This window comes from Myodes glareolus, chromosome 1, assembly GCF_982192425.1.
Source record: "Myodes glareolus chromosome 1, mMyoGla1.1, whole genome shotgun sequence".
Lineage (NCBI taxonomy): Eukaryota > Metazoa > Chordata > Mammalia > Rodentia > Cricetidae > Myodes > Myodes glareolus.
In genome coordinates this window covers 104,940,444-104,961,299 of record NC_142026.1, presented here as the reverse complement: position 1 = coordinate 104,961,299, position 20,856 = coordinate 104,940,444, and the positions used below count along the sequence as shown (strand labels likewise).

At 38.9% G+C, this 20,856-nt stretch overlaps 2 protein-coding genes and 1 long non-coding RNA gene across 3 annotated transcripts in view; 1 reads left to right on the top strand and 2 right to left on the bottom strand.

Moving 5' to 3' along the window:
• Trmt11 (tRNA methyltransferase 11) overlaps positions 1-2,474 on the bottom strand; it is a 50,450-nt gene extending 47,976 nt beyond the window's left edge. Inside the window, exon 1 of the mRNA XM_048425444.3 lies at positions 2,323-2,474. Within this exon, the coding sequence (XP_048281401.1) occupies positions 2,323-2,394 (72 nt within the window). The 5' untranslated portion in view covers positions 2,395-2,474. The remainder of the gene's footprint in view (positions 1-2,322) is intronic.
• LOC125394541 (uncharacterized) lies at positions 2,438-19,212 on the top strand. The gene is made up of 3 exons (XR_007230257.3): positions 2,438-2,574; positions 5,976-6,099; positions 18,129-19,212. It is a non-coding gene; the product is annotated as an uncharacterized LOC125394541 (long non-coding RNA).
• On the bottom strand, positions 9,462-20,281 carry Hint3 (histidine triad nucleotide binding protein 3). The gene is made up of 5 exons (XM_048425448.3): positions 19,908-20,281; positions 16,749-16,866; positions 14,400-14,469; positions 12,774-12,900; positions 9,462-11,918 (listed from the first exon to the last, which is right to left on the bottom strand). Exons 1-5 carry the CDS (start codon positions 20,082-20,084, stop codon positions 11,886-11,888), a joined length of 525 nt encoding a protein of 174 aa, XP_048281405.1. The 5' UTR covers positions 20,085-20,281; the 3' UTR covers positions 9,462-11,885.
• Between the last annotated feature and the right edge of the window lie 575 nt (positions 20,282-20,856).

Sequence of the window (20,856 nt, the reverse complement as noted above, 5' to 3'; positions counted from 1 at the left end):
ATTCTTCGAAGGAATCTCTTTGGACTGACAAACACAAAATGACTATACAAAGAATTTGCCTCTTAACACTGAAAATTTGTTTCCTTCAATAGCAAATGAATTCTCTATGTTGGCCCTATGGCAAAAGGAACTAAGGAAAAGTTAAGTGACCCTGCTGCTGGTTGCCAACATTCTCCTCTCCTCCCTGCCAGAAGGTCTTAACACCCAGCCCATAGCCGACAGGAGAAAGACAGCCACATCATCAAATTGTCCATTCCAAACCAAAAAGAATGGGAGATTTGACAACAAATGCTACCTCTAGTTTTCCTTTGGCAATACATCAAATTGTTTCTTGTATTAGAAAGTTATGAGTTTTAGGAGGAATTGGAACTAAGTCCAATCAAAGCAAATTGTATGAAAATTTCAAAGAATAAAAATAATCTTAAGAGGTGAGTGTGTGTGTAAGGGGTACATTCAATTCAAACATGTGAATGAATCACAGACTAGTACAGATGATAGGTAAATCAGTGAAGATAGCCCAAAGGCTTCTTTACATGAATAACACAAATTTGTAGAGGAGACATTACAAAGCATGGGAGTAAGACTATAATTTGATTGTCAGATCTTCTAAATACTTTAGATATTAAAGTATACTAATAACATCCTTTGGCTATTGTTCCTTCCCATGTACGTCATTACAGCTACCTGGGGTAGGATGTCCCTATGCCGAGATCAGCACAGAAATGTAGATATTATGGCAATCAAGATGGTGGTGACTGAAGCTCCGTTCTCTCTGCAGATCTATTCCCTAGTCCCCTCAAACAGTAACTAATCTTGTACTTTCCCCTCCCATATTCTAATATTCAAGAAGTCTGCCTTATTTCCATTTCCTCACTTTTATCTTTTCAGAGAGTAACCTTTTAAACCCCAAAACACATGCATTCAACACTATTCATTTCTGCTCTCTAAACTGCCACTCTCTCCTTGCGTCTGAGGCCCTCAGGTTTGGCATGGTGCATGGTCTCCTCTTCAGTTTTCCTTTAATGTCAATGCTTCCAAGCATTTGTACTTGGCCTACCACTCTAAAATAAATAAGTAAATAAATAAACCCTGTGTACACTTAGAAAACTAAGGAAGGTTTGATGGTCTAGAAGTGTGGGTTCTCCCCATAGGTAGGGTTACAGATAGCTGTAAGCAAGTTTCCTGATAGGGGTACTGGTAATCAAATTCGGGTCCTCAGGATAAGCAGTGAGTGCTCTAACCAGTGAGCCATCTCTTCAATTCCATCGTCTCACCACTTTCAGAACTTACACTTGAAAAAATCCCACCCTTTCCTAGTTTTCTTATGCAAAATAATCACAAATATTTATCACAAGTCTAGATTTGTTCCCATCTCCCACACTGCAATTCTATCCTGTCTTTATTGCTCACACTAGGTTAATTTCTTAATCATTTACCATTTCAACAGAGTCTTAAGCAGTGTCAACTCAAGTCTTATTCCTCTCAAGTCCATTCTTCATTTTGCTTTCTATTAAAAACAACCTAATTCTGCCTCTTTTAACCTCTTTAATCCCTCTTCCAAGTTATAGAGTTCTCAAGTCTGCTTTTTCTGGTCCATCAACCTACTTCTCTCCTGACCACGCTCTGCCACGTAACTGATGACCAGTAATGAACAACAGTTTATACTTATAATGTACCTACTTCCTCGGCCCAGCTAAATAATCCTGTCGTTCAATGTCACCTCATCACGGAGGCCACCATGAAAGCCCCCATCCCTCACTGGACAAGACTGCCGTTTTAAAAGCTCCCATCTATCCTTACTGGACATCCCATCACTGCACTTAACAACGTTACAATTGTGCTTAGCTGTCTGCTTAGAGCCTAAATAAACAGTAGGCTCTTTGAGGGCAGAGCTGTCAGTCAGCACATCCTCATCGCCCGGTGCACGCGATTACACGCGTTTTGGAAAACGTTTCTTGAATAAACAAAAAGCTATTTCCCAACTTCATCAAGTACCACCCTCAAGCCTTCCACCACGCCTGAACTTCATATTCTGATACTTCTCACACTCCCCTGAGCGCCCTTATGGGACGTCTCTGTCCTCGGTCGGACCAGGAGTCCTGAAGGGCCTGATCAGGTTCTCCTGCTTAACTGCGGCGCCAGGCTCACGTGCAGAGGAATGAATGACAAGGCTGGTCCTGGAGAAAGGTCCCCGAGCAGTATCATCCCACCAGCGACCTCTCACCCCCGCCCCAAGCCGGGCGCGTGCGGCTGCCCGGAGATTCCCAATCTGGCGCGCGAATGAGTGTGGGCCTCTGCGTCGGGTACCCCAGGACGGCTCACCGGCAGGCGGAACTCCAGGTGCTCCTGTGCCATGAGCAGTAGATATCTATTCAAGGAGCCCGGCACCGCCATTGCAGCGGTTGCCGTGCGCCTGCGCGGCCTCTGCGGGCCCGCCCCTTTTCCGACCCAGGAGCGAAGTTTCCGCTGAGGCAGAGCCGAGGACCGGAAACGGAAGCTGGACCGCACGGGCCTGACAGAATCTTGGGATCGGGATCAAGATCGAGATCGGGACGGGATCCGGATGGAGTGTGTGTGAGTGGGCGGGTGGGGGATGGAGTGCAGAGCTAGATCGTGCCCTTCCCAGAGGCCACGCTCTCTTGAGCTGCCCCCTTAGTGAGAGGTGCATTGTTTTAAGGGGCTGACTGCTGTAATCCCGCAGTTCCCAATGATGCTACACTTGGAGTGCACTTCGACTCCCTCCTCAGCCCTTCAACTCAAAATTGGACCTAAATTTTACTGTTCTGTGTAGACCCCTCTAACTATCCAGGATTCTAGGTCTCACCTGCACCAGGCTTTAACGCTGAGTGGATTTCTTGTGATTTTGCAAAACTTTTCAAGAACTCTCAAGGACTTTGCTTAACTCGGTATGGAAGACCTTTCTCGGACTAACACTCAATAATTGTGTTTTATTCAGGCACACAGTCACTCCACGGTCAATGGTAGATTAAAAACATTGGCGAGGGTTATCCTAATCATTCAGATGGGTCTAATATCAACAGTTTGTAAGACAGTGACTCATTCTACAAGTGTCGTTAACTTTTAAAAGTACTGACCCTTTGTCCTATTGAGACCTCCATTTTGGGAGTTTTGCATTCCACCTTGACAATAGATAATGTATAAAAGTATCCTGCCTCTCCCTAGCACCACGTGCTACAGTCGATGCTTAGTAGTAGAGCTCAATACAGAGTGTGGTGATTCTCATAACTCAAACGTCAGGTCCACCACTATTTATCATTCCTATGTTCTTAGCAAAATTTGTGGCATCTCCAAGTCTCTGTTTTCTTATAAAAACTGGAATATTGCCACCTACAAATGACTGTTACAAGGATTAGGTATAATAATATTCACATTTCAAAACATAGCCTATTGCATGGGGCCAATAAATGGCATTGAGAAAGTTTTTTTTTTTTAATGAGAATTCCTGTTTAAGAAAAAAAAAGATTTGTGTTTGCTTGTTATTGTTGCTAAAATCCCTTCCCGGGGTGCATGTAAGCAACATCTACCCTGTCTCCCCCAGTCTCAAGAACAAATCAAGGCAGAGTATCACCAAAATTCACTTTGGAAATCAATGAGTTTATAGAGTATAGAGCACTATTACATGGCTGTGGATGCTCCTACCCCAATAGGCTACACCTGAAAAGTCTTTACTGAACAAGGATGAGGGCTTACCTGCAGTCAAGATCAAAGTACTTCACCTTTCCTGAATTCCCACTCTCTGGTGCAGTTCCTAGAAACCAGCTGTCAGGACATTGTGCTGGGTCTACCTGGCTTTCTGGGTCCTGACTCAGAATATAGCTATTCTTTTGTCTTTATTTCTTTTTCTTTTAGTTGGTAGTCAGAGCCTAAGTGTGCATTTAAATTCTCTTAACAAATGTTTTGAGCTGCTCCACTCTTTTCCTAAAGCTCCTCTCCCAACAGTGTGACTGCCTCCATGTGACAGACCTCCTTTCTCACCTGAGTGACTTCAAGACTTGCAGCTTGCCTGCCCTGGAATTTTCTTTTGAAATTTCAGTAGTCAAGCTTCTGTTTGAGCTCCTTTTTTTTTTTTTCCCTCAAGCTTCCATTTTTGTCTGTCTTTCAATTCTTTTACTAATGAAACCAAGAACTTTAAGAAGTTACCCGGGTTTCCCCAATATCATATGACAGCTTCCCAGACTTGCCACGATTTCCAGTGTGGGAAGCAGACGATTCTGGCCCACTATTACCATGAGATACTTAAAGTTCATCAGTCGCAGATGAGCAGGAGGCATTAGGTTCCTTTACCTGAGCTGGTTGGTGACTGGTGACTATTTCTCCCAGAACTTTGAGAGTTGTACAGTTACAGGTAATCTGCTATGTGGCTGTGGTACTTTGAATGTAATTGCCTCCATGAGTTCATAAGCAGTGGCACTATTATCTGTGGCTTTGTTGGAGTAGGTATGGCTTTGTTGAAGTAAGTGTGTCACTGTGGGGATGGGCTATGAAGTTTCACATATGCTAAAGCCACACCCAATGTCTCAGTATCATCCACCTCCTGTTGCTTATGAGTCAAGATACAGGACTCTCAGCTCCTTCTGCAGCACCACATCTGCCTGCATGCCACCGTGTCACACCATGATAATAAAGGACTAAACCTCTCAAACTATAAGCCACCTCCAATTAAATGTTTTTCCTTTATAAGAGTTGCTGTGGTCATGGTGTCTCTTTGCAGCAATAGAAACCCTAACTGAGAGAGTGGCTGAGCCCAGAATTAGAAAAAGGTGGCAGTATCAAGCCCCAAATAATTTATTAGATAAAAACTGTGTTCTAAACCAGTAACATGGGCAGTTTGGGAAGGAGGCACAGCCGTCCTCTTAGAAATTTGAATTCTTCTTTAAGATTGATATTCTACAAGTAGTGAAGACCCTGACACAGCTGCCTACTAGAACTCAGAGGCCATTTCTGAACATCAAGGGTCAGAAATTAGACAGAGTACTTTCTATTGTGATTATAGCATCCCACTTCAGCTATGAGACTAATATGACACAAAACAAAGAAATAAAAAGTTAACAAGTCTCAACAACCGTGGTCATATGCAATGCCAAACCATGCATGCATGTGTCTCAGGCAGAACACCCAACATCTGTAATGGAATTGGGCATCACAGAGAACTGATGAGAAGAAAAGTTCTCTTCATATGTCCCAAATTTTACACAGCCATGAAGGCACATGCCAATAAATCCCGTCCCTTGGTCTCCAGACTCCCCAGAACTAATCTGAAGCCCTAACGGCAAACCCTCATAATTCCCTACTGCTAAAGAAAGTTCTGTGTGTTAAAGAAGAAAAATGGAGTCAGCTTTCTCTCTCAATCATTCTTAAACTCTACTTTTGCTGTGATTCAAATATAACAATAATAATTAAGGACTACAAATTTACAAATAAGTATGTCTTGTTGAGCTAAGCTGGACCTTCTCCAGTGACACGACTTCATGTGAGCTATGAACGTTGGCTACAACTAAAGCTTCAAAAAACATTAAAAACAAATCTAATGAAAAGAAGAACTTGTTCTAAAAGAATGTTGAGAAAAAGAAGTCAGCAAGGCGAAGGAACTATATGACACTTGCCCATGGCCTTGTCAATTTGGCTATTAAATTCTTTAAATATCTAGCGTGTTTGGATTTAGAAACTCAGAGTTTCCCACTTAATTTATAATGGATATAGATGCCACCAAGTAAACAAGGCTAAGAAAATCAGCCTACATGCAGGCTATCACATCAATTTTTGGATTGAAAGTTACCTGATTTTGATGGATTCACTGGAACATTTGAATGTTTGGTTCTCAAGTAGTGGCAATGTTTGGGGAAGGATTATGAGGTGTGGACTTGCTGAAAGGAACTATGTCATTGGGAACTGATTTTAAGAACTTAAAAAATGTACACCATTTCAAGTTTTCTCACTCTACTTTCTGATTGAAGTTTACAGTGTGACCTCTCAGCTTGCTCCAATCACCATGTGTGTCTGCTGCCATGCTTCCCCGCTGTGATGATGATGGACCCTTAGCCCTCTGGAACCATAAACCCCAAATAAACACTTCCTTCTGTAAGTTGCTTTGTTCATGGTGTTTTATCAGAGCAACAGATAAATAACTAATACAGTGATATTAGGCTCCTCAGTAAAACTTGAATGTGTTATGATAACATTATCAGCATCATAAGGTACTCAAGAGAGATGGAGTGGATTTGTGGTCAGACATATACATGAAATACTAATGTAATAGATATAGAAAGAGAGTATAGAGTAACAGATATAGAAAGATATAAATAGATATCAACTGCAAAAAGATATCAAAATCCAATGACAAGAAGTACCCCCATCATATCTTGGCTACATTGTATAGAAAGCCTATGCTAAGAAAATAAAATACTGTGTATGGGAGCTGCCAAAAGTATATTGTTGCAACTGAGAATGAAAGGTATCAGAGAAGACCTCACAAAGGCTGGTGTGTGAACTTGGAATTTAAAGGATAAAAGATGCTCAAAGAGGACTGGAGAGATGGCTCCATGGTTAAGAGCACTGGCTGCTCTTCCAGAGGTCCTCAGTTCAATTCCCAGCAACCACATGGTGGCTCACAGCCATTCGTAGTGAAATCTGGTGCAGACATACGTGCAGGCAGAACATTGTATACATAATAAACAAATCTTTAAAAAAAATAGAGTGGGGAGATGGAGAGATGACTCAGAGGTTAAGAATACTGCCTGTTCTTCCAAAGGTCCTGAATTCAATTCCCAGCAACCACATGATGGCTCACAACCATCTGTAATGAGATCTGGTGCCCTCTTTTGGCCTGCAGGCAAGTGTGCAGGCAGAACACAGTATATATAGTAAATAAAGATTTTCAAAGAAGTGATTTTGTTGTAATAGTAAAAGTGACTGGTACATGGCATGTGCATTCAGAAAATAAAGCTAAAAAGTCTACGGAGGATAGAGTGAAGATGTGAAGAGCAAGAGTACATGATCAATTTGGGGTGTGTGTGTATGTGTTCAACAGAAGACCTCACATAAGACTAAACTAGTATTCTACCAGTGAACTACTCCCAATGTAGTAATTTAGTCACTTGATTTAGTAAAAATTCTGAAGAAAACTCTCAAAGAAAAAAAGTGGAGGCATAGAGGCCAGTGATGTGAGAGTCTAGGCGTCTTCAAGAGAGGAAAGGACGAGTGTTTGCAAAAGCAGACTCTGGAACTGAGAGCAATGAGCCAACTTTCAGTGTACATCCCATCATACCAACACATGGTGCCAAAACATGTACAAATCTGAGGGCAGAGACTTTAGGAGCCAGAAGGCATAAGAGAACATTGATAATAGTCTGTGGATAGAGTGCAGACTCAACAGTGTAAGGTCTGGGAGACCAGCAAGAAGCTGTTAAGAAGTAACTGGTCATGATTGCAGCAGTACAATATTGGTAAGAAGTGGCCAAATTATGAATATACTGCCAACAGATCTGGTAGTAGGTTAGCTATAAAGTGTAAAAGAGTCTACAGTGAGTGCAGCACTTCTGATTTGAGCACTGAAAGACTGCAGTTGTCATGGTAAAGATAGGGAAAACAGAAGAATGGATTGGTGAGAGGAAACATCCCAAGTACAATACTAACTGAATGGTATCTAGTTTACGGATTGCTTTGATTAATGCATGAATAATGAACAAAGCTCCATCTTTATTTGTGAAGATTTAACTAGCTAACCAAACAATGAGAAACTGATTCTTAATCAGAAGTGTGGTGCGGGAGAATTGTCTGTATTCTGTCAATCATGTATTTTAATAAAACGCTGATTGGCCAGGCAGGAAGTATAGGTGGGTCAACCAGACAGGAAGTAGAGGCGGGGCGATGAGAACAGGAATATTCTGGGAAGCAGGAAGCTCCCTCGCCATTCCTGCGCAGACCACTGAAGAGGCAACATGTAAGCTGACAGCTGAAAAAGGTACCAAGCCATATGGCTACCATAGATAATAATAATGGGTTAATATAAGTTACAAGGGTTAACAAGATGCCTGAGCTAATGGGCCAATCAGTTTATAACCTAATGTAGACTCCGTGTTATTTTCTTTGGGATTTGCCGGTTGTGGGGTACCGGGCGGGACAGAAACCCCAACAAGCCGGTCCTCATGTTACAGAAGTGAACTAAGCCATCTCCATTAGGTTAAACTGAAATGGAGATTTTTTTTTTTTTTGCATTTACAGTTCTAGTACAAACATGAAAAATCAAGTATCTGCTTCATTTCACTGCTTTGGCCTACTTGCATCTAGTACATAGTGAAATATTAAAAAAGTATCTGACTACAAAATAAACTAAAATAATACAATAAAACAAAAACTGTTATTATGGTAATTTAAATGAGAATGGCCCCCATAGGCTCATGTTTGAATGCTTGTTCTCCAGTTAGTAATACTGTTTAGGAAAAATTAGGTGTGGCCTTGTTGAAGGAGGTATGGCCTTGGAGGTGTGTCTCTGGGGGTGGGCTTTGAGATTAGAAAAGCCCAAGCTAGCCTCAGAGTCCCTTTCTCTGCCTTCTGCCTGAAGATCAGGACATAAAGCTCTGAGCTACTACTCCAGCAATCACACCAGTCTGCTTCCTGCCATGATCATAGACCAACCCACTAAAACTGTAAGCAAGCCCCCAGTTAAATGTTTTCCTTTATACCAGTTCCTTTGGTCATCGTGTCTCTTCATAGCAACAAAACAATAACTAAAAAAGTTCCTGATCTTTGATTCTTTATATGAGAGAAAAGGTGTGTCTCCATCTCCAATGGTGAAGTTTTTTATACCATTAAGCCAGTTTATTAAACACTTTTGAGTTTAATTATGGATTTTAGTAATATTAAGAGTACAGAGAATCAAATTTGACAGATTACTTCTTCATTTTTATTTTTTTCTCCTAGTTACTTTATCATAATAATTTTATAATTACACATTAGTATCACATGCATAATGTTCTCAATACTATTTTAAACATTTTATGTGGTGTTCTGAATAAGAATGGACCCCATGGGCACATATATTTGCATGCTTAGTCATTAGGGAGTGGAACTGTTAGAGAAGGATTAGAAAGGTTAGGTGTGGTCTTGATGCCGTGGTGTGCCTTGTGAAAGGAAGTATATCACAAGGAGTGGGCTTTGAGGTTTTAAAAGGCCCAGTGTTTCTCTCTCTGCATACAGATCATGATGCAGTTGCCAGCTACTACTCCAGAGCTACCTGCATGGTGCCATGTTGACAACATACCACACCTATGAAACAATACGCAAGCCTCAATTAAATGCTTTCTCTTATAAAAGTTGCCTTGGCCAAGGTGTCTATTCATAGTAATAGAACAGTGAGTAAGACACTATTAATTAGCTTTGTTTTGAATTGATGTTGTAGATAGGTAACGAGTAACCAAACACTAATAAAAAGACTAAGCAGATTATAACTGTAATTTGGTTATTCATCTTTATAAGTAAAGAAAAATTACATTAGAAATGTTCTTTCAAGGATTTTTAAATTTTGTTATCTCGGTGTATGTGTGCATACATATAATGGGTGGGGAGATCCATAGAGGTCATGTGTACCAGAGGACAAGTTTGTAGGCTCCTTTCTTTTCTTTTCACCTTTACATAAATTCAGAGATCAAACACAGGTCCTCAGGGTTTTACTGTCAGACAGTAAGCACCTTTACCCATTCTGCCCCCTTGAGAAGATATAAACCTATACAAACACAATCAACCAGCTAATTACATTTCTAAAGACCCCTAAGGGCATTTAAACAATCCCCTGACCATCTTTCATATACTCTCATGATGGGGTAAATTACATCACTGCAAGTTCAGAATAAAACATTCAAAGGTTGCAACTTTACTGAAGTTTGTCATATTTTTACTGGTATAGAAAAAACTGATTGTGAGCTATGCAAATGATCAGAAAGTTATTATACAAGGCAGTGCTATAAAACCTATAAATCTAATTGTGAGATTAGCCTCTGCACACAAATCCCTTTCTCCACCTCTAGTGAATGAGCTGAAATTCAAATGTTTGTATAAATTAACAGTGGAAACAGAACTCGGTTCTCAGCTGTTTTCCAGCCTAACACTGAGTCTTGAACTTAGGTGTTACCCACTTACTACCTATTCTCAGTAGTGGTCTCCCTCCATGGCCTCTTTACCACATTTAACACATTAAAATCTAATAAATTATTTTTGCCTCACCCCATACCATTGGCAACTGTCCTCTATCATTTCTTTAGTTCTGGATCCCAATAGCATTTGGCACTTATTAAATATTAAAACATATTTGCTGAATTAATTAATTTTAATCAAACTAGACAACACTTGACTATAGATATTGTAACCAAGCATTGTAATAATTAGTGTGTTACTAAAATCACTTATCATCATGCCAAAAGAATAAACTAGAAATCTTAGCTGATTTCTATAATGCATTAGTCTTCATGTTCCTGTCCTGCTGCATACATAACAATATTAGACAATGGCACAATGCAGAATCATCTTTCAACACCACATCTCCCTCCACTCACCACTGTGTGACAATGCCAAGGACAACTTCCAATCAACACTCTCCACTAAATGATATACCAACAGTATTAGTACTATGTTATCAGGATAAACTATCTATGTCTCTTTCTACTTTCAAATCAAGTCTTTTTTCATAACACTGGGTCTAACCACTAGATACTCTCATTTTCCTTTTCTACAAAAGCATACCATATGAAAATAGTTTTCATACATTACTAATTTTTATTTTTTCCTTATCTCCTGACAGGTAAAATTACACTTAAATTTTGTTAAAATACCTCATTGTTGGTTACTGTATTCATTTAAAATTACACCGAAGTAGTTCCGTCTTCCCTAAAGTTTCACCTTCTGCAACCTGACTTTTAATAGTGTCAGTTATCTATGGCTAACCCAAAATATCTAATGACAAAGTGCCAGAAATAAACAATTCATACATCTTAAATTGCACGCAATTCTACACAGACCAGTGAAATTTCACAGCATTCCACTCTACCCCGCTTGTTATATGAATCATCTACAATCTGTATGCATTACCCACTTATAGTTATCAGATTATCTGTCAGTGTCCTTAGTAGTTGTAATCAACTTAATATGGCAACAAAGCACAACCATGGACATTGGTAGCATCTCAATTGTATCTTGTTATAACTGCTCTATTTTATTAGTATTATTATTAATCTCTTACTCTGCCTGTCTAAGGTATGCATATATAGAAAAAGCACAGGATACATTACAGAGTCTGGTACTATCCTGGGCTTCAGGTAAAGGAAAACCTGATATATTATCTGAGTGTGTGTGTGTGTGTTTGTATGTTTCTGAAACCAGTAACACATATATATAAATGTTTCTATCATCGAAATGAGTATGGTATTCTTTATTTTGAAAATTTATGTGTAAGACAATAAAACTATCATAAAATTGTTAATTTGTTTTTCTACTTCACTGTAAAATGGTTTCAATTTTCTATGTCAGTTTATTCATCATAAATTATTATTGACTACTAATAAATGAAACCTTAACTTTAAAGAATACAGCAGTCATCCTGATTAGCAAAATTTGTATTAAATAAACTTTTAGTTATAGTATCTTAAGCATAAAACCTTACATAAGCATCCAAACAAGAAATCAGTGACAAAGTACTCACATAACTATATTACAGATCTCAGAAAATAGACGTTCAGAAAAAAAGGTAAGGCTACTCAGTGGTAGTGTCATGTATATCCAGCAAACCTTCAGACTGCAATTAGACTTCAAAGAGAGCAAAACAGTACATAGCTCATCCTGAGTCAGGTTAAGGAACTTGTCCATGGTTCACATTTTTATTTTCTTAGCTTTTCAAGCCAATAATCAACCTGTAATAATAAAAGAATAGACATGAATACATGGTTCTTTGTAGCCTCCATCAGATAACATAAGCATAGAGGACTTTTAGGAAAGTGGGACTACTCTGTGTGAGCCTACAATGGCGGATACAAGTCATGCATCTGTGGACACTTACAGAAAGTGCTGCAGTCAGAGTGGAACCTAAAGTAAGCTAAGGACTCTGGATAACAATGGTGTGTCAGTGTTGGCTCTTGGCTGACAATAAGCAGAGCACTATGGTAGGGACACGATAGGAGGACTGGGTATGTATGTACCAGCAGGGGAAATATGACAATACTGAACTGCATTCAGTTTCCAGTACTGCAGAGCAATAAGAACATGAGCTTTAAAAAATACCTGTATATGTTCTTTCAAGAAAGAAAAGTATAAATTTATATCCAGATCTGAATTCTTAAAGCTCTGCTTTTCTATATATGTCCTACTTATCATCTTACAAAATTAGATTGCCCAGAACATTCCCTCAAATCAAATTTTTCATCTAGAATGGGAATTATAGCATGAACTTGCAATCCCAGATCCTTAGAAGACAGTAGTAGGAGAATCCCAATTTCAAGGCCCATCTAGATGATACACAAGACCCTGTCTCAAAATTGAGATGAGGGAGGTTTGAGATAAATCAGCAGAAGAAAATGTTGTCTACTAGCATAAGACAACCCTGGTTCAACATTCATCAATGCAAAATAAATAAGTTTGTTAAAATGGTGTTAGAGACAAACAGAACTCTGTCTCTAGTGCTATCAAGCAAAACAAAATAAAAATAAAAACAAAAAGGTACATGCTCTTTAAATATGTTGGTATGTTGCTGGTATAACAGGATTACTTACTGTGACAAACCAGTAAGAATCTGGTCTGTAAATCAATTTCGATAAGAAGCCAAACTGTTTGACTGGTGCTATGACATGAAGGTGCAGATGAGAAATGGAACAGAATGGTGGCATATGGAAACCCATTCTGTAACAGAGAAATTATTGACAAGTCACTTCTCAATTTTTAAATTACTTGTAAATCACATAAGATTAAAAATATCCAAAGGTGAACAAATTACCATTCATTGATCATTTATGTTTTCTTTATGCTCTTGAGTATTCGCAAAGTCCCTCATGTTGAAGTTCATACACAATGCATACTATTTATCAAAGAAAGCCTGATAAAACCTCTAGAGAGTGTGAACTGCATTATTACTAATCACTTCAGTACTTACCCAAATAAGCTTAGTTCTGCAAAGATGTGTGCCTGTAATGAACCTCAAAGCAAATGTACTAGACATTCAGGTAGTGGGCTTTACTTTAAGACATTGCCAGTAGATGGCAGGCTTTCACCCCTAATAAAATACTCAGACCTTGTCCAACATTTCTCTAGTAAGATTAATCCAATCATTATTACAAAAAAAAAAAAAAAAGCTTTTGTCATCAGATAAGGTCGCTAAATACTAAAACAACTTATATTATTTGTTGATAATTTCTTACTTTATAAAACATAAAATAATTCTTTTAAATAGGAAAGCATTTAAACTCTTAAAAATCAATTAAATGTTATGGGTTTTGGCTCAAACATTGTTAAATGCTAGAGTTCAGTTCAGCAAGCAATGAACTCAAGTTAATTTTATGCTAGAAGCCTAATAATGGTGTGTGTCTATGTATGCACACATACATAGGAGTGGCTGGTATGCACACTCATGCATATCAAGAAAATGACATTGGGTGTCCTGGTTCATCATTTATCTTTAGACAGGACCTTTTTCTGAGTCTGGAGCTAGACTGGCAGCCAGTAAGCCCCAGAAATCCTCCTGTCTCTGCTTCTAAACATGCTGGAGCTACAAGTAAGCTACAGCCCTGCCTGGGTTTTTACCTAAATTCTAGGGATTCAAACTAGGGTCCTTAGGGCTGTATTGCAAGCACTGTCACTCACAGAACTACCTCCTTATTCCCAACAATGTTTTTGGTTTTTTGGGGTTTGGTTTTTGGTTTTGTTTTGCTTTTCAAGACAGTTTCTCTATGTAGCCCTGTCTGTCCTGGAACTTTCTCTATAAACCAGGCTGGACTCAAACTCAGAGACCCACCTGCCGATGACCCCTGAGTAAGGATTAAAGGCATGCATCACCACTGCCCAGCCCAACAATGTATTTTTAAGCCATATAAGTTTACATACGTTAATTCGCTTAACCCAATTTTGTAGGAATTAGAATATGGAACAAGAAGGGAGGACTTCTAACTATTTTACCTACTTATTATTCACATACACTTGTCTGTCTACAGTACAAGTGAAGGTTTTCAGATGTTGAGGCATACACAACAGGTTTATTACAATTATACTAGCAATGAACTATATTCTCACTTCCAGGAATACTGTATCTAAAGCACAAACTCTGTCACTCCAAATTCCCTTTTCATGAAAAACAAGTTTCATAAGAATCAGTAATTAATGTTGGTTTCTATGTAAAACATACATACCTCACATCTGTAAAGTCGGTGAAATTATTCCTCTCAAGAATGGCTTTTCCAACAGCTACCATGCTCTCAACTGTAAGACAAGAAATAAACTATACTATACTATGGGACACAGTAAGCTCACTAAAACTTTATTTTCTTTGGAGTATTTTCTTTGTCTTTGTGTATCTTTTTCTGTTATCTTTTTAAAAATTAATTACTTTTATTTTTGTGTATGTGTGTGTCCAAGTGTACGTCTGTGCAGCGTGTGAAAGCCCACAGGGGTCAGAATAGGTGTGTGATTCCCGGGAACTGGAGTTAGACAGTTGTGAGCTGGCATGTAGGTGTTGGGAACCGAACCCTGGTCCTGTAGAAGAGCAAAAAGTATTCTTAACCTCTGAGCCATTTCTTAAGCCCATTTTCTCTGGTGGACACTTAATTTACCAAATTTGAAACTCACTTTCTTCTCTTTTTAAAAAAAAGATTTATTTTTATTTATGTGTGCATGTCTGTGTGCATATGTTACATGTGGGAAACTGCCCACAAAGCCAGCAGAGAGTGTCAGATCCCCTGGAGTCACAGGCTATCATGAGCAATCCAACATGGGTGCTAGGTAAAAATAAGCCATCTGGAAAAGCAAAAGCACTCTTAACTACGGAGCTACCTCTCCAGCTCTTTAAAACTGATTTTCTAGTATTAGCAATCAAAGCTACAAAGTTCCCTTTAGGTACTTTAGCTATATTCCACCAATTTTAATATGTTGGGTTTTTATTTATTTATAAACTCAATATCTTTATTTTGGACTTATTAAGAGAAGTGTTATTTTATTTAGAAATTCTTCTTTGAGAGCAGGAGAGATGGCTCAGAGGTTACGAGCACTGGCTTCATTTCCAAAATAACCAGGCTCCATTCCCAACACACACATGGCAGTGTATAACTGTCTCTTACTCCAGTTCCAGGGGATCCGACACCCTTGCACAGACAAGCATGCAGGCAAAACACCAATGTACATGAAATAAAAATGAATAAATTAAAAATATTCTTTGACATATTTAATAACTATTTAGAAGTTTGTTTAACTTAAAAATATTTACTGCTGTGATAAACATCTAATTTAATTCTATTGGCTTCAGATTACATACTTTATAAGATTTCAAACACATTAACTTCTACAAGCTTTAATGCTCAGAATATGATCTACATTGGTGAACTTGCACTTTGCAAGTAAAAGGAGCTCTAAAAGTGTCAACAGCAATGCCTAGCCTTGACATTGTTATCGCGTCCTTCCATGTACATTTCTCACTTTATAGATTACATAATAAAAGTTAAGTTCAACAACTTTTAAGAGTTTTATATGAAAATATTCAAATACAAGAAGAGAGAGGAAATAATATAATGAAATTCCAAACCCCATTAGCTTCAATATTTATGATATTTGATATGCACTAGCTATAATAACTAGCTAAAAATTACTAATTATTACTAATAATTGTAGAAGCCTCTTTTCTTCATAAGGCTACTTCTACCTTAATAATAAATAAAACTTCATAAGAGGTTATATGATCGCTAAGAAATAGCCAAAGAATGAAATAGAAATTTTAGTAACAAATACACAATCAATCAACCAGGTAAAGATAGGTTAGATATTATCTCCCTAAGTATAAATGCTACCTCGTGGTTATAAATCATTATGTTATAAAGCACATGGAAAGAATTTCAGATAACTGAAGAATTTTATATAATTTAGAAACAAGTTTCTAACTGATAATTCTGGCATCTACATACACCAAGATATTTTGTCTATATGTTTTCTTATTCACCTCTCTAGAAAGTCTGGCCTAATTCAGCTATGTTGTTACCATACAGTACTGCCAAAACTAATACAAGACCATGGTTAGTTAGAAAGTCTACTAAAAAGATTGAAATAAACAAAAAAAAAAAAGTTTTAGGGAAAGATATCAGAAAAAGTCAAAGAAGGGAATAAGCAGAAATACAGAATAATCCTGGAAGAAATAAAACTCGAATCTCCTTTTCAGAAGCTAAGAGTTCAAAACCAAAATCTCATAACTAAACTCTGGCACTAAGTTATCTGCATCTGAAACTGTCAGGAAGTGTAAGCTTATATAGATAATACATCAGAACTTGTTTAGAATTTTTCATAGCATCTTCCAATTTCAAAGTCAAAAGAACTATCATTTAAGAAAGCATAAAGCAAAGGCTGAATGGTGGCACACACATGCCTTTATTCTCAAAAAAAGGGAATGTTTCAAAAGTTTCTTCTTGATAATTTCACTAGGCCTTTTTTATCAGCACTGTCATATTTAAAGACAATTCCATGTAATAAAGCTACAGAGAACACTGTTTCCATCTTACCCATTTCTACTTGATCTCTGTTCAGTTCCTTGCAATTTCTAATATGCTTCTTTGGCACCACAAGATAATGATGAAGCGCTGCTGGTTTGATATCTTTGAAGCAAACTAGGTCTTCATTCTATAGAGGGAGGCATATTTGTTAGTAAATTAAAATAAAACCAAGATTATTCTGCTCTGCTGTGACTTATGCACTATAAATCTACAAAAGGAAAATGGTATTTCAGTTACAATTTATGCCTAATGAACAATTTTGTGACTGTACCTTATTTAAATTCACAAAAAGAAGCTTAAGCTTCTGTCATGGGGTATTTATTATAGTAGGTCGATTTCGAGGAACAATTAATTATAAGTAGAATTCATTAAAATTTCCTTACCAGAAATCTCAGTTTTAAGAAGTGATAGCACACACCTTTAATCCCAGCACTTGGAAGGCAGAGGCCAGTGAACTGCTTTGAGTTTGAGGCCAATCTGGTATACAGAGAGAGTTCTAAACAGCCAGAACTACACAGAGAAACCCTGTCTTGAAAAATCAAAAAGAAAAAAGTCTTGGTTTTAAATTTCACTATACATTTTCCCATCCCTAGTGTAAGCTTCCTTCACTAAAAATTAAAGGTTAAGTCAATAAACAGTTTTCTCAGCAAAATTCCCTGGATATACTGTTATCCATCAATTCCCATCTTAGGAATCTGAATTCAATGTCAGGAGAACCTCACACCCATACTGTTAATCTTAGTTATCTAAGATAAAAGCACAACAACTACATTTTGATCTATTTTATTTCAGTCTTAGTATCAGATAAGCACTGATAACAACAGACTATTTTAGAATAGGTTAAGATAAAACCATCACACCATGGGCTAAAGAGAAGGTTCAGTGAGTAAAGTGCAAGCCACACAAGCTGAGAACTCAAGTTCAGAAGACAGCACCACGTAAAAAGTCAGGTATAACAGAGCTCGTTGGTGCAGATGGGAGGTCCTTGGTGGGGTCTGCTGAGCCAAGTGAGTCCACTAAATCTACAAGTTTTAGGTTGAGACTCTGTCTCAAGCAATAAGGTGAAGAGCAGTAGGAAAAGACACCCGACATGCATAGCTGGCCCCTACATTTGCACAAGTACACATATACCACAGACCAATACAATAAACTATGTTTTAAATTTAAAGACAAAGAAACTTGATATTTCAGTTAGCTGTTACTTGTATTTCCACTAAGCTTTTAAAATACTGGTCCTGTGCTATTACTCTCTTCCATTGTTACTACTGACTCAACTATTACTTTTGAAAAAGAGAAAGAGATCCAATTCCAAAGTTATGATGTCAAAACTATGAAATTGTGTGTCTATATCCACATATCTACTTTTTAAATTCTTTTTCTCTTTTGCAGTGCTGGGGATCAGACCCAGGACCTAACATGCTTGGCCAGTTCTGCCACTGAGCTGCACCTCCAGTCACAGCTGATCTTTACAGTATGACTTAACAGAACAAAAAACTGAAAAGAAGCCAAATGTCCATAACTCAAAGGCAATGTTTAAAACTACTCAACAAGCCACTGAATAGTTATAAAAGGGAATGCAAAGGATCTCTATGTAGCTATGAAATTATTTCTATGATAGAGTCTAATTTTACAGCAAGGAGCAGAAACACTTATCTTGTGTAAGGTTCTACTGTGCTGTTCTGGTTATAATTTTTATAGACTATTCTAGAACCAGCTTCTCCCATTCTTCCAATGTGTTTTCTAACAAATAATTCCCAAATATTTTTTGCTTAAAATCTCTACAACAATTTCTTCCCACTAACTATACCTTGGTATCTAAAACAAGATAGTATATTGAAAGAATTATTTCTTAGTACCATGCTAAGGTGTCAAGACAATTTTGATTAACAAAAGTAGAGTTAAATTAGCACTGAAATATTTGCTTAGTATGGGCTCATACATGGTGAAATTTAACCTAGGGTACTTCATTTTTTCCATTTCTAAGAGTCCCTCTTTTTCTCTTCGTGTAGCTTTGGCTGTCCTCAAACTCACTCTGTAGATATAAATGTTTTGGCCACAAATGCCCAGCTGTTTCTCAGAGCTCTTACAGAAAATTCATATCAAAAGCATGAGATACGAATGCTGGCCATCGTATTTATGTATTATATGTATACTTGTGCCTCATACACAAAGAGTAAGACACGCCTTCGGAACTATAATGCCCTCTGATAAGAATATGTTGTGTACCCTTTACTCAAATGAATTCTGAAAAATGCAATAAGAAAATTATACAGAAATCTGTGAAGTGAGGAATTTTCTCTGACTTTTGTTGGAAATTCTTCAAACAAATTCTTCATAATGCTGGTAACTCTGATTATTCCAAATCAAATCATTTTCTCTGTACTTACTTATGTAAGTATATCACTCCTTATGTAAGACCAATCTGTTCAGGTATTTACAACAAATATATGTGTGATGAGAATTTGAATTTAAATGCAAGATTATTAATCTCTCTAAAAAAGATTAAATTTTTATTCAGGATGATGGGGTACAAAAAAGTTAGAGCCAGAGGAAAGGGGGGAGGGGATTTATGGAATATGATGTCCAGGAATGGCACGGCTGTTGTACTCTAGAACTCAGAGCAGCCACGATTACCTGCACGTGATCTGCAGAGGACTGAACCTGGCAATGTCTTGCCATGAAGAGGGGCGGAACTCATGGTTGATGGAGGAGAGAACAGTTTCTTCAGTGGTATGGCCACTGACAAGTCACTGTTAAGTGACAATTCTACTTCAGACCCAGTCCCAAAACCCCATCCCAGCCTATTTTCAACAGAACTCAGGCTTCTTCACCACGCCCGTGTTCTATTTTCTGCCAGTTTTTTCCTCTCTACCGATAGCAGAAGTGTGCAGAATTTAAAATTACTATCTAGAGACGCTGACGACTGTCGATAATAAAATCAAGGGCAGAGTGCACTGTGTTGCAAACGAGTGCAGGAGGCAAGGGTGCCTGGCTCTGTCGCTACTGTGTCTCCCTACAGAGCAGCAAACGGACCGCTGCAGGCTTCCGGGTCCCAAAGAGAAGTCGGTCACAGTCTAGGTCCACCGGGTCCGCGGGGAGCCAGGGGCCAGCTGGTAGGGAAGGGCAGGGCGGTCGGGGTCCCACCCACCCCGGCCAGTCGCCGCCCACCTCGCAGTGCAAGAGTTCAGTGTCCGGCTCCCGCCCCGCCGCCACGCGGCAGAACACGCAGGTGTGGTCGTAGTCGCCGGACTCCGAGGTCGCCGGCGAGGCCGCCTCAGGTCCCGCTTTGGAGGCCACCATACTATCAGGTTCCGGCTCTCCAGAGTCCACCTGCTTTTCAGCCATGGCGGCCGAGAGGCGACGTCCAGATCAGCTGACGGGCGGACCGACAGCCACTCGCGTGGAGTCGCCGGCCCTGGAGTCGCCGCCCCTGCGTGGCCTTCCTAGCGACAGGAAGTCAACGCACGCGCAGGCAGCATTAGACTCCGGGAGAGGGAGTCAAGCGCCGGCGCGAGGCCTCGAAACCGTCGGCCATTAGAGGGCGGGCGAGGACGCCTCTAGGGATTGCCCCGTCCCCCGCGCGTCGCGCCGGTGATGACGTCGTTGCGCAGCCGCAGGAGCTCACTCAAACCACCGTGCTTCCTGAAGGCTAAGTGCCTTAGTGCAGGGGTTTGGGAGCTGCCTGTAGCCTTGGTAGAAAATGCGAAGGGCATTGTTTCTGCTTCTCCATAGTGTATTACGCTGCCGTTATAAAATGAAAGAAACAGTATAAAAGTCTTAATTTTCTAAGAGTTTAAGAGGATGAGTAAAATGTAGAGAGCCCTGTCCGGCAAAGACAATGTTAGGGCTTTTCTGTGTTCAGCCACAGTAATTTCAGGATCTGAAACTAAAAACGGCCAGACTGAATTTCACATCTGGTTACTTTTTGTTGTTAACGGAACGATGTAAGTCAAAATAGGGGTCTTTCCTACCACGTTTATGTCATAAAGAAAAGACTCTTTTTGAGAAGTTCCTGCCTGCTCATTGGTATGTCTGATCTGTTGGTTCATTACAAGAATTTTCTTTTTTTTTTTTCTCCCTACGATTTAGAAAACAAAAACAAACTTTTGGTAACAAT